This window comes from Trematomus bernacchii, unplaced genomic scaffold (genome assembly GCF_902827165.1).
Source record: "Trematomus bernacchii unplaced genomic scaffold, fTreBer1.1, whole genome shotgun sequence".
NCBI classification, from domain to species: Eukaryota; Metazoa; Chordata; class Actinopteri; order Perciformes; family Nototheniidae; genus Trematomus; species Trematomus bernacchii.
In genome coordinates this window covers 1171351-1185491 of record NW_022987905.1, presented here as the reverse complement: position 1 = coordinate 1185491, position 14141 = coordinate 1171351, and the positions used below count along the sequence as shown (strand labels likewise).

The following is a 14141-nucleotide window of genomic DNA, read 5'->3' as shown; positions in this document are numbered from 1 at the left end:
GCTGGTGTTTCTTGATAACAAACAAGCAGAAAAAAAGTGTTATGAAGCAAAAGCCAAGGACAAACTACAGCCTATACAGCCTGTATAAAGCCACTGATGTTATAAAACAAACATTACTGAAAACATTAGCAGCTTTTAATGATTTTTACACCGTTTTTTTTAAGCGTTGAATTTGTTTCACAGTCAACAAAAAAGGCTCTGAAAGAAGGTATGATCTCAGTCAAGTTACTTTAACAGTATTTGGATGTGACTATGATGATACTACTCCTAACAAATAAACTGATGCATCATTTCAACCTACGAGGTCCTTTGCTTGAGGGTGTAAGCTAGACATGCACACAATCCACATTTCTGATTAAAAAAAAAACTGGAATACAACCACACTGTAATCTATTTTACATCCATACAGTTAAATCCTACAATTTCTTTGAGTGAGCCAACCCTCATGTCACAGTAGTAATTTCAGTCATGAAATGTTAATATTAATATTTATCTAATTTTCAGGTTAATATTTGAATTTCGTGCCATGTGTACAAAAAGCTCTTTATTTTTCTCATACTGCCTGTGCTGCAGCACCTCTTTTCACCCTCTGTCTGAAACCAGAACCCAGTCTGCTGTGATTGGTTAGCTGGCCGGCTCTGTTGTGATCGGTCAACAGATTTGAAATGTCCCACCCCTGACATTTCACATTCAATGTTTTGGAGCGCTAGCCAATAAAAGCGTGAGTGTTACATAGTGATGTCATTATGTTAAGTAAGTAAACAAAGGAGTCCAATCGAGGCGTGTCATGCAGGTGGGAGGGTGTGGGAGAGAAACTCCCTCTAGTGTGACCTCAGGGATTTTAGCCTTTACAGACCATTTACATGCACTTACCTATACAACACAGTAAAGGAAAGGGAAACCCCCCAAAAGCATAATAGGCCCCCTTTAAGCCCAATGCATTAATGTCCCCAGAGTTATGAAAATAGACCAAAGCAGCAGAAGACCTCTATCAACTATAAACTCTCTGCTTATCTGTTTGTTTCTCTGTCCCCGAAATCCATGAGAAGGGTCATGTTTGAGCGGACACGGTAGATATAACTCTGTTTATGTTCGTCCCTGGACAATCCTGATCAGCCCGACCATGAAGGACAGTAAGACACAAATACATCCCAAGACAACTGGGTCTTAAGTCGGCCCACCAAGGCCTTTGGGGACACATTGGTCATATTTTACAACTTCTCTGCGTAATGGAACCACTGAGTTGGTCTCTTGTGCGTCACAGGGATTCTCTTTGAGAAGACGTTTATTCAGGGCAATGAGAATAGATATAGTTGTTCCTATTCATAGCAGAAGGTCCACTAGGTCTTAAATCTGAATAATGTTGACTGTTATTATGGCTAAAAATACAGCTAGAGCTGATCATAATGTTTCTGTAATAGTCTCTATACTGCATAATAGAATGGTATATTTAAATGTCCTTCAAATCGACAGTTTAATACAACATTTCCTTTGGAGCTAGAGGGAGATCAGGCTTTAATCATTGTCGCTAAAATACCAGGTCTGTTGTGTTAATCTACACAATTAACTTCAATGTTCTGTTACATTCGAAATCAGATAACTTTCTCTGGAGATGGTTACCACACAATGTACTACAAAACATTGTGCTGCTAGCTGTGTACCTTGTTTTTTAATGAAGTATTTACATTTTTTTAAGACTGATTCTGTATTTTTACATAGCGTCAGTGTCTGTTGTATCTTTAAATGTAAGGCTGCGAATTAAGACTTGATCCAAGGTAAAGTGCCTGTCTGAAAGCAGTGGAGCGCAACTGAAATAATTAAGATAGTTTCAGAGACTGCTCTCGGCTTGATACAAAATAAGTTATTTAACAAAAAAATATCTAATTACTGGTGTTTTCATCCCTTTTTGTATGTTGGACTCATAGTATGTGATGAATCAGAACTACTTTGATTCTGTCTTATCACTTTGAGAGTGGGTTCTTTAGAGTTGCAACAGAGAAGTAGGTGTGGAAAAGTTAATGCTCTACAGTAAATTACTTGCATGAAGTGTAATTATCACTACTGCCAAAAATGGGTTGTTTGCCAGCGTGGAGAATCTTACAACGCCAGTAGCATTTATTTGAACACATGAAGTGCCAGGCAACACACATCCTCCAATGCAATAGACTGATATGTTGAATCCAGAGGGCAGTTATGATGACTTGTCGATTTCACCTAATAAATTCACTCCAAATGTTTTTATTATAGCGATACAGCCAGTATTTCAAATCTTCATTGCTACACAAGTATCATTTAGTACTTCATCTTTCTCCGTCATGTTAAGACTACATGCAGGAGACAGATGTAGCTTGGTAAGACCCCTTAGATAAATATTTAGATTTGAAATCTGACAAACGGGCTGCATTCCAGTGTCAAGAGAGCTGTAAGCTGCTGGTGATACTTTTTTTCAGGAGAGGCAGAAATCGTCTGACATATCTCTTGCGACTGCCAGGTGTGACAGTTCTCTTTCTGCATAGACTTCCTCTTCTCTTTATGTCTCTCGCTGCTGTCTTTTACTTTTAAACACCTCTTTAAATCAGTGGAAGCTGTCTTTGAAGGAGGCACAGAGGAATAAAAAGGGGGTAAAGTGTGTCTGCAGGAGCTTTGTGTCTGGGATTCGGCATGAGTGGTATCATAATGGTTTGGATTTTGTTCCAGGTCTGTTGTAACATGCACCGTCCTGGCAAGTATTTAAAAACCTGCCTAGCGATCAAGTCTGGTCTGGATCATCAGCCCAGTCGGAGCAAAGGGAGGTGGAACAGGAGAAGAACCACCTGTGTAACCTTCGCCTGCCCTCTGCCAAGAACACCACCCACAGGTCCAACAGGAGAATATGGGTCTGATTTAGACAGGGAGGGAGGGATCTATCCTGTTTGCTTTGGGTTTGTATGTAAAAAAGTCAGTCGTGTATGTACATACTGTTCCATGCAATTCATGTAGTATGTGTATCTTATTTTATCAGCATGATTGTCATTTCTACATTGCTTTGGATATTGCAAATGTGTCATTCATGGAAATGTATGAATCCCAAATAAAATGCACATTTCTAAAAGTGCAAATGGATTGCATTTATAAGCACTTTCCGAGTTTTGGCAAGCTTTTACATCGACAGCATTTAACCAGTCATGAACATATGCAAACATTGTCTCCTGAGGCTGCCACCTGCTAATCAGTTCAGACTAACATTCACATGTATTCACATCCTATTAGGAGCCATTTGTGGTTCAGCATCTTGCAAAAGGACACTACTGAAAACTGAATTTATGGCGCCGGAGATCGAACCACCAATCTTCCGATTTGTGGCCAACGCTCGATCTCCTGAGCCACAGCCGATATGGTTCAAGATATTATCTTGAACATTATTTTGATTTGCTTCATTCAGATACTGTATAACTGAAACACAGCCTATTGGACCTGTCTCTTGGCCTTATTGCTAGGCTGCTGCAGCGGGGCCAAACAGCTGTGCTGTTCGGGGCAGCAGGCCACGGCCCTGTATGTTTTCTATCTACAGTGGAATTTATATGAGCCCAGGGTTACAAGCACATGAATGGGCCCCAGTGTGTTGGCTGTTTTGACGTCACCTCATCAGTGCGCACTCGTTAAAACTGGGACACTCCATGGCTAGCATGTATTTCAAAGAGAACTTGGCCCCCTTTGAAGGGCCAGTGTGGTGATTTGAACAATAGACAGATTTGTTTGTGCCTCTTTTAGGTAAGGAACATTCCAGAATCCCCTGTTCATTTTAACCATGTATCGCTATTATCAATATATGTTTTGCATCTGCCCAGAGATATTCTTGTACTCTTGACAATTCTGAACTTGACAATGTTGAACTGCATCAAACAGCAAATGCTTTCTAGAACGCTAAGTTTGAAGAGTCAAATCACATGTCATGCAACATGATTTTCTGCAGAAAGTATACAGTAGCACAATGTTACATAACTGTAACATTTAAGTCATTGTTAAATGTTCATAATACTGTATTTATAGTATTGTATATGCTAAGGACCTCAGATATGTGGTAATGTTAAATAGCATAGTATAGTAATAATGTGCATTCAGGAGTCGAAACAGTAACACCACACACACAAGTAGGAAATCTTTGTTCACATATATTTTATAACATTTTGAAGTACATTAAGTACATTTTAGAAATAGAAGCTACAGTTTATAAAACCTTTCCAGCAGAAATCATTGATGGGCCAGCATCAGCCTTTTTTTCTCTAGCAGACAGGTCTGTTTTCTATATATAAAAAAATAATAAAAAAGAAAAACAAAAGAAAACGCTACATTATTTTGTCCTGCGCTACCTTTAAATTCCCATGAAAGCACCAGCTGTCTGCATCTCTTGTCTTTTATAAAATATAAATTATTGAAAAATATTCAAATGTTTGTGAACTAAATACAATAAAAATGATCTCATAACAAAAATACAAAGACACTATAAAATATACAAAAAACAATAACATCCAACAAAAAAAAATGTTCCTTCTGAATCCATTCTGAGATATGCATATGCCACAAACTAATGGTGTGTATTCACTTGCACAACAAAGGTTCATTAATACATAAGACCTGCAGTAGATTGTAATCTGTGACATTTAACAATTGTATATTTCCCGACAAAATTATTCTTTAAAATACTAACATTTAAGGTAACGGAAGGAGTTCTTTAAGCACAGTATTTTGTGAAGCCGACCAAACTGATATTATGACCTTTAGTGGGGAAAAAGAGGAGCTATTTCAAGGGCACTGACAAACAGTACAATTATGTTTGAAAATGTGTAGAGCTTTCAGACATAAAACACTGACATTGGAAAACTATTCTGAACAAAACAGTCTTTTGAAACCGTGACATCAACATGCAGAGAACAATGAAAGCGCAGTGCAGCTTGTTACTAATTGTTGAATTACTCATGTCAGATGATGTGCATGGGTGAGAGTTTTACGAGTCAGTGCTTGATAATGGCGGACAAGCGTGTTACCGATTAAACATCAGCACGTATCCAGCATCTGTGTTCTACACTCAGTGGGAAACCCATATCAGCAAAGGCATTTATCTTTGTCCTAAAGCTTGTGTGCTTTCCATCATATTAACAAAAGATAAAACAAAAGTCAACACTTTCCAAAAGTGTGAGAGAATTCTGGTCCCTGTCTTCTGACATTGTGGAGGATACCCGAAGCACCGTGACCAAAGACCTCACAAGGGTTTTGGTTATTTTCCCTGCTTTGTATCTTGCTTATTTGTGTAATCTGGGTCTCAATAAAGCATTATGAAATACAATCTGTACAAATAGACATCTCAAAAGATATTTTCATCCATATGGGTAACATTCAGCCACTGTAAACAATAACATTGTATTCTAAGATGATATTCCACTTTGGCATTTCCCACAAGGCCAGTGTACAGCCACTGTTCCCACTGTTGGTAGGAAACGACTGCCTTTTTGCTCAAATATAACCAGTAAATATTCAGTATGTATTATATATTGTTTTGCTCATACATAAGTAGGCACAGATCTACAAATTAAATGCAAATGTCTGCCACTAGTCATTAGCTGTAACCCTAACCCTAGCTCTATTTGCAATGAAGTTCAAGCTGCATTCATGCATCCAACCTCAATGACAGTGGAAAGTAAGTACTCTACCAATGTAATGCCAACTTCCAAGCATCCACCAACTTGCGTCATTTCTGTCAGTCTTTCTCTATCAGATCTTACAAGTGATCATCAACTGCAGTATCCACAGTTTCCTTTCAAACACCTTCATCTATCCTGCACAACTTCAGAACCTTTCTGGTCGCCATGTTTCTATTGCCTATCCCTTTTTCCTACACTTTACCTTCACATACTGCAGCCGCTTCCTAATGGACACAATGTATTGCATAACAAAAGAAAAAAAAAAAAGAATCTGACATACTTAGGATTTGAAAAATCACTCAAATATTTCACTTGTGATTTCATTTTATAGACAGTCAGAAGACTATTTAAACACTTCAAAAGCAACACTAACATGGACAGTGAACCGACAAAGTATGCATCTAATCTGCACATTAAACAACTCTTTTTACTAAAGACTCCTGAATTTCCCCACATAGATTGTCTACAGTTTGCTAATACTGGTGGTGTATGCAAAAATGCATAAGTTTCAGTCATAATATGTGTCTCCAACGAGGTGACAAACATGAATGTAAAGGCGAAAGCGTCAGTTTCAAAAGCAACGGCTACTTTCATATGTCTGTCTGTCAGACACTCTTGCTATGAGTAATCTCATCGGGTCCTCAAACCCTACAAAGCACAGGGCCAGTGTCTAGTGTTGACTGATAACAAATCAGCACATTTCAGTTAAAGGCTCACCTAGAGAACAAACAAACAAACTTGGCATCTAATGTTTGGTTCCACTGTAATACCTTAATTGACAACAAAAATGACAACAACTCTCCAATATATGCCTGGTTTACATTGGGTGTTCTCAACATCAATAATATAATACTGGCACAAGCATATACGCTCCTCAAACCACAAATTGGAAACGACACTTTTTGGTCCAAGCTGAAAATCCTCTCTTTGTCAAAGAGAACATTGGGCATTTATGTAACTGTCATTATACCTTTCGTAGTTTGGTATTCATGTTTTGGCAACAGGAACCTTCTGCCTGCTCTTCCCCAATATTTAATTATTCTGCTTTTCCTCTCTTGGTCTTCTCTGACTTTCTTTCTTTATACTTTCGTCTCCAACACTGTGCTACTTAGGCTGGAGGGAACCTGAACTATACCCGAAAGCGCTCCCTCTGCCTTGAGCTGCTAAATAATTCCGGTACATAATTACACATACGCTCACACACACATGCGCACACACATCTCAAATGCAACAGGGTATGAATACAGGCGTTTGGCTTGTGCCTTCTTTTAAAACATGGTCTGAGAGGCAGGAGGTTGAAATTAACAAAGCCATGGTAAGTCGTTTAAAACATTTTTGGTCCCCAAAAAACGGTTTACCAACTCTATGAAAAAAGTTAAGACCACTTTATGAGCCCCAGTCCTTGTGTCTCCTGAACTTTTGTCTTCACTTCCTGTTTCTTCTTTGCTTTCACTCGTCCGTATCGGGCTTTACGTCCAACATTGCATGGAGCTCCTCAGGAGTGTATCCCAGCAAGCTTTTTAAGTCACAGACAAAGCGGTAGACGTAGCGTTTCCCCGATGTCTTGTGGATGATGTTCTTGTCATAGTAGTAGCGCAGGCCACGGCTCAGCTTCTCGTAGTTCATCTTGGGCTTGTTTTTCCTCTTGCCCCACCTCCGAGCAACCTAAAACAATGCAGAAAATAAGCGTGTCAAGATGTGTCATACCAAATGACTTCAAGTGAAAGCCACAATCGTTTGTTTTCTGAAATATGGTTAGCTCTGAGAATGTAATAATCTACATTAAAAAAAATAAACAGTTTTTTTGTTTGTGGTCTTGTTGCAATGAAATACTACTGATGCAAAACCAGACACCCGTCCAAAAAAAAGATTGATGGAGCCCAACAAGGCATGCAAACATTTTCACAAAGGCAGAAGACATCTTGTTCATCTGGCTAACTGCTTAGGACCTCCCAGTAGGTGTGCCAGTGGCCAGCAGGGTCACAGCCTCTCACCTCATCTGGGTCAGAAAGCTTGAACTCCCAGCCGTCGCCTGTCCAGCTGATGAAGGACTGGCAAGACTTGTCGGTCAGCAGCTCCAGGAGAAACTGCCACAGCTGGATAGGTCCGCTGCCTGCACAACAGATAAGAGAGGGAGAGAGAAGGTGTTTGTTTAAAAAAAAAAAAATACACTGAGGAGGCATATTGTGGTTGTGTAGACACTCGTTGGTGTGTGGTTTTAATTAGATAAGTGTGAGGTTCGGGAAAGATATCAAGATCCAGACTCAGGGTATAATCTCAAACTCTGTAGTCCTATTTTAACAATGCTTGAAGTACTGTTTCTTTTAATTATATTGCATATATATATATATATATATATATATATATATATACATATACACACAGTATGTTGATGCTTACCCTTAACCCGAACTCAAAAGTGGCAAAACACATTTAAAAAGAATATCCAGTATTGGAGTTTACAAAAGAGAGAAACATTGCATGAAACTATGCAAAATCTATATCCTGTTAATGCATAGCGTGGATAAGTACAAAACCCCTCGAAAAGTGAAGTCATCTCGAGATCAAAAGGAGGAATTTATTTTGTCTCTACAGCCTATACTTCTGTGCTATGTATGACCGTGTTAAATATGCATGCCGATTATTCACTTATGTCTGAAGAGGGACAAAGTAAACCTTCTAATGTGGGTCAGACTGAAGTACAGCAAAGGGACCAAATGTCTTCATAAATACAACAGTCCCATTCTTCATGTATCTCCTTGTCTGGCAGTTGCCCTATCCAGTATGTGAATATAGAGTCTGTGTCTGTATGAGTTCCATACTGATGAAATCACTAGTTTAAAAAAAGAAGGGGTGTATTTAGACGTTAATGCAGACTGTGCGTGAGAGAAAGAAAGGGTTTGCTAGGTCATCTATAATGTAATGATGGATAAAGAATATAGTAACCTGTAAATACAGCGCTAGAAACACTGCTTATTACATGTACATCTCATGGAAAATGGAGGGAAAGCAGAAAGAAGATAACCAAAAAGGTCTGATCTCTGAACTAGATTCACTGCAGCGCATTTTGATCTTGTGGTTTTTTTCAGCACATACACTCACCCACCTACCTACTTTTGAGGCTTGCATGCTGAAATCACACCTGCCTATGCAGCACACGGCCTCAGCAAAACTGAAGCTACGCAAAAGTCACCTCTCTCGAGTGCCTAAAAAAAACAAATGTACCTTTATGTAACACAAACAAGAGCTTTCAGGGAAACAGACGTGTGGGTTGAAAACTTGAAATTGTGCTTGTGAGCTCCTGCAAGGATTGGAAGAAGGTGCATGACAACAGCCACCGAGACTTTGGAAAATGAGCGGCTGTGAAACACTGGGTCTCTTTCAGACAGAGGGCTTTCACTCACATTCCAAAAGTCTGCTACTGTAAAATAGCGAGCCCTCATAAGGGTGATACAGTGCCCGTTTACCAGCCCTATGAGCTCTCACGCCAGAATGTACTAGACGACCCTTTGACAAAAAAAGAAAGTTTCCAAAAATATTTTACAAGTCTCCATGCACAATGGGCCTCACAGTGTGGCAAAAGGGAAGGTGGGGTGGGGGCTTGAATTCACAGCAGAGTTAAGTATCTGACCCATGGTTTGCTAAATGAGTCTGGAGTATATGGCTACGGCAAGAACGCTGGGTGGGGAGTGGGCTGCAACTAAGGCCACATTTTTACTGAATGTAGAAAAATGAAAAAAGGTAAAAATTCAAAGAAAAACAAATCATGGATTCCAAATTAAAAAAGGCAGAACCTGTATGTATTTCAATGTTTTATCTTAACTAAAACAATGTTTAATCTTAACTTAAAAATGTAATACACTTAATTATTCTTGAGAACTTTAACTTGACTTTTTAGTTGAAATGAATTGTAATATTATAGTTGTCATGATTATGTGCTGGTATTTAGGTTTGATAGATAGGTACGTTGATGTTTCTTCATATGTGTTAATGGGATAGAGACTCAGCCATGTTAGTAAGTGTATGTTGAATGGTATATGTGTACATGCCCAGGGACAGCAGATAGAACATAGCTGATCTGGCATAAACCATCTCTTCTTTTTTTAGATTAATGTATTTTTATGCTTGATCCTTGTTTAATATGAGACATAATAACAGTTACGATATTTTCCACTTCACTAAACCGACAGGTTGAAAAGGCGAGTATCATGTAACAGATTCAGAGTTTACCGTGTGCAATGTGACTTTAGAGAAAGGTGTAAATTGCAAATTGTCACAGGAAACCACTGAGATGAAAACTAGAGCTTCACTTATCTCGCTCAAGCTTATCGGACTCCCTGTAAAGTGTCACCTGTCACCCTGTGACTGGGACAGGAAGCCGAACACAGCAATCTGTCATAAACATCCATTTGGAATCTTAAAAAAAATATATATTTGAGGTTTCTCTCTTGCTCATCATTATACTTTTTCATCAACCCACACATTTGCACATGGGCAAACACACACACAAAGACACTAACACACACACAAATACTTCTTCCATCTTTGAAGGACTACACTCTCCCTTCAGTGCTCTTAATAACAGCTTGAACTGCAGGCTGCTCCACATTTTTCCCTTTCAGAAAAATTGGGGTATATTCAAATGATTTTTTTCATCTTTCCATTTTTTCTTCGTATAAAAGCTTAGAGGAAGCACCTTCTCCTCAGCCGAGTACACTACTATGCATTAGGCTGGAAACACTCACCAGTCTTTCACACATGTGCTCTTCGGAGACATTTATCCTGTCGTAACAACTGATACATGTAAGACGTCAAAACCAAAACGGTAAATGGAGTGAGAAAGCTGTGGTGAACATTTGAAAAAGGTTTTGAAAGAAGATATTTCCACATGCTAGGGTTTACATTCTGATCTATTACAGATTTCTGTCAAAGCTTATTTCATAAAGCCAGATGTCATAGGTTGTTGAATACAAAAGAAACTTCCAAAAAGCTTATCCGGTTTCAGCTGATTTAACTAAATGTATATTTAGTTCCTTGGTTCATATAGGGTGCATGCAGCAACTCAGCCTAATGGTCACTAGAGGGGCTTTTAGACAGTGTCTAAAGCTTTATTATTTGATTATATGTGCATTACGACATCTTTCCCACATCATTATGAATGAATGACTCACTGTTCTATAAGAAGCTTTTGAACTAATAGCCATACAGATGAAACTTGTGCATACCAACTTTAGGACAGTCAGTTGAGACCTGATGTATGCATTGTTAGTGTCGTTGAAAAATGTGCTCGGATTTCCCCTTTTTGAATGCTGGCAATCTGACAGCCGTGTGACTATAATTTAAACTCAACCGTCTGAAAAAGTCCCAAACACTTTGACTCTAAGATATGATCCTCAAAATGTATTTTTTAAACAGCAGTGTATGTCATAATAAGGTTCACTTGACCCTCCTAAAAGGTTCAAAATGCATTTTCTTGTGCACCATATGATTTGGAAAGTCTTTTTTTTTTACATTACAAATATATAGTAACAGTGTTTTTTTTCTTTGCACCTTTTGAGACCAAAAACCCTGACAGATGCTAAAATAGTGCATTTGCTTGAACAGTGTGCAGTTATCTTCACATCTGACTGAAGTTGGAGAACATATATATGCCTGCTCTTAGAGCATGTACGAGTATGAAAATGCCTCTTGTGATGAAGAGATAATGTTACTCTGGTGCTATGTGCAGGGGCAGGCATCATTTTTATGTTTCACCAGCGTTGCCAGGACGACCTCGGAAAAATAGGTTGAGATGCGGGCTGCAGATAACAAGGAGGTAGATGAGAAGTGAAGACAGAACAAAAGAGTGTGAGACAGAGTGAGAGAGAGAGAACAAAAAGAAGAAGAAGAAGAAGAAGGTAGTAGCAAAATCTATTTTGCTTCCTGTAATGTGCATGACTCGGGTTGCCAGGCTAAAAAGGTGTTGTTGTTTTTTTTCTCTTTTGGTCTAAAAGTGGTGCATTTAGGCACCCCCACATCTGGGGCTTTTGCAGAGCAACAAAAAAAAGTGTGTTACAGCTGCACAACATCTTTTAGAGCCTCCTCGTATCATCGATGGAAGTAACAACATTCTGCAACTTCTGAGAACATTTCACGCAAATAACATGTTGTTTATCTTCATGGTTATGTACAATAAATAAAACATTAAAATGTGAATGTCAACAATAGGATCTTCTAAAGCTAGAGTAACGAGAGTAGGACTTGAAATTCAGATGGCATTCAGATACTATCATAAATTAGCAGCAATATTATCTGAACTAACCGAATAAAGTTAATTTGAATACCATCATGTGAAAATACATATTATACATTTTACTTTTGTTTTATGTGTACTTGGGCCAGCCCTGTGATTGTGCATGCTGGGCAATGTAGCAGCACAACTTAATGGAGCCGATTCTGTGATTAATGTTATCGGTTACCCTGTGAATTAAAAATTAAATTTCTGCTGTGAAAAGGTTCTGTGAAAAACTGCAGCACTTTTCAAGGTAGGGCTTTCTAAAAATCTAAAGGTTATGACCTCTGGACATCTTACCTGTGTATCCTGCCAGTGCTGCCGCGGGGATGACGGGTTTATCCTTGCTGAGGTCCGAGCGCTCCCTCACATAGTCTTTGAAAGTGCCCTTGGGCTTGTGGCTATGCAGGGCAGTGGGGTAGTCTTCTGAGTCGAAGCTGTCGTACGAAGGTACCCGCTGCAGGCTGCTGAACGAGGACTGGCTGCTCCATGACTGGGTCAACCGGTCGCAGCTCTCAAAGCTCTCGATGCTCTCAAAGGAGTCCTGGCCTCCGAGTTTACCTGGGAGAGAGAAATAAAGGTGTTATAAAGATGATAATAACATTTTATTAAACCTGAATTTGTATTATGTATGGCTTTCCTACTCTACTTTTCAAGTCAACACCTTAGAAGTAACTTGTATATTATTCTGTACAGTTCAACATCTCTGTCCATTTCACACCTCATTTCACTTTTACAACCACCATTTGGGTTTGATTTTAAATTGAAGACAATCACACAAATTGCCTTGCTATTTTTGGCCTTGGGAAAGATAAGAGGAGCCTTTGAACGGTGAGCTATTACCAAATGACAGATAATGCAAGTCAACTCGATTGATGGTGAAATGTTCTACTGCTGAAATTGAAGCCACATGTGGACATCAGTTGTGCTACGAAATACTTTCCCACGTTTGGAGAGCACCATTCAACGCTCAAAAGCTTTGAATGTGTGATGCGTAAGGATCAGACCACATACCTTGCAGGCACATGCTTAGAGCACTAGCAGGAGGCTTGCATGCATGGTGTACAAATCTGATGCTATTCATTTATACAGCTGGGGATTTGTGAGAAAGAAAAATCCTAGGTTTATGGCTTTAAATGTAAACCATGCTGCTAATTCTTCTGTAAACTATCACTGGGAGAGAAAACAAGCATGCGCATTGAAAAAAGCAAACAGTTGCATGAGAAAACCCCACGCTTGCTTGCTGAGGATGACACCTCTACCTCCTTACTCAGAAGTCGAGGAAAGGAGGCCAACAGAAACAAGAAAAGAAGAAAACATTTCTTGAAGGTTACACCACTTGAACTGTTTTACATAAAGGACGGGCGGCAAGAAGAGAACACGTTGTGGCTTTGGTTCGTGTATCACACTGACAGAAACAATAGAGTTTTCTTTTTTTCTCCCAACCAAGTCTAGATTGTGTGAGGCGGGTTTGCTTGAACCACAAACCAAACAGAGGGCCTGCTTTTCTTCTCTTCTAATACTTGCAAGCTGATGTGGCATGACAAGATTCTGGTGGCCTCAGCACAATCACACACACTCACAAACCCACACAAAAATATGTACCTGCACTTTTGTTGGACATATTTATCACATACACATCTGTTGAAAACGCTGAAATGCAGCACATTTTCACTGCTTAAATCTCAACTATACTACGTGTCTGGTTTGTGACCCCTCACCTCGGCTGAGTCGTCCCACACACATGTTGTCATGGGATACCACCTCCTGTTTGACAGTGAAGTAGTCCCCCTGCAGCGGGTTGAGGGGCGTGTCCCGTAGGATGACAGCAGGATATTCACTCTCGTACTTGAGCGTCAGCAATTCCTCCGAGCTGATGGGATGAAGTGTCTGGTAGGACTCTGTGATGAAGCCGGGCTCTGAGTATTCAGAAGGAGGGACACATTGGGCATGTTCAATTCCGTAGCCTGGAGACACAAAGGGAAATGAGTGTGGATAGAAAGCAGAGATGGGAGCAAGGAGCAGAGCAGAGGAGGAAGATCAATCATAGAGTGGAGTCATTATCTATATTGTGCTCAACTGCTGCCCAATTGCTTAGTGTTCGAAAAGCCCATCGCAGAAACAGCCCTGAGTGCACAAGATGAGCCTTGTCCATTTGAGGAAAGATTATTGATTTGTCATGCACCCATCTT

General features: G+C 39.5%; 1 protein-coding gene across 4 annotated transcripts in view; it reads right to left on the bottom strand.

Moving 5' to 3' along the window:
- Window positions 1–4135: 4135 nt before the first annotated feature.
- The window catches only part of ets1 (v-ets avian erythroblastosis virus E26 oncogene homolog 1), a 36664-nt gene continuing 26658 nt past the window's right edge, over window positions 4136–14141 (bottom strand). For 3 of the 4 annotated variants that reach the window (XM_034114725.1, XM_034114723.1, XM_034114726.1), the window contains 4 exons: window positions 13671–13916; window positions 12250–12510; window positions 7673–7791; window positions 4136–7343 (listed from right to left, as the gene is read on the bottom strand). In XM_034114725.1, the coding sequence (XP_033970616.1) occupies window positions 7128–7343; window positions 7673–7791; window positions 12250–12510; window positions 13671–13916 (842 nt within the window). In that variant the 3' untranslated portion in view covers window positions 4136–7127. The remainder of the gene's footprint in view (window positions 7344–7672; window positions 7792–12249; window positions 12511–13670; window positions 13917–14141) is intronic. The other variant, XM_034114724.1, reaches the window with a different exon arrangement.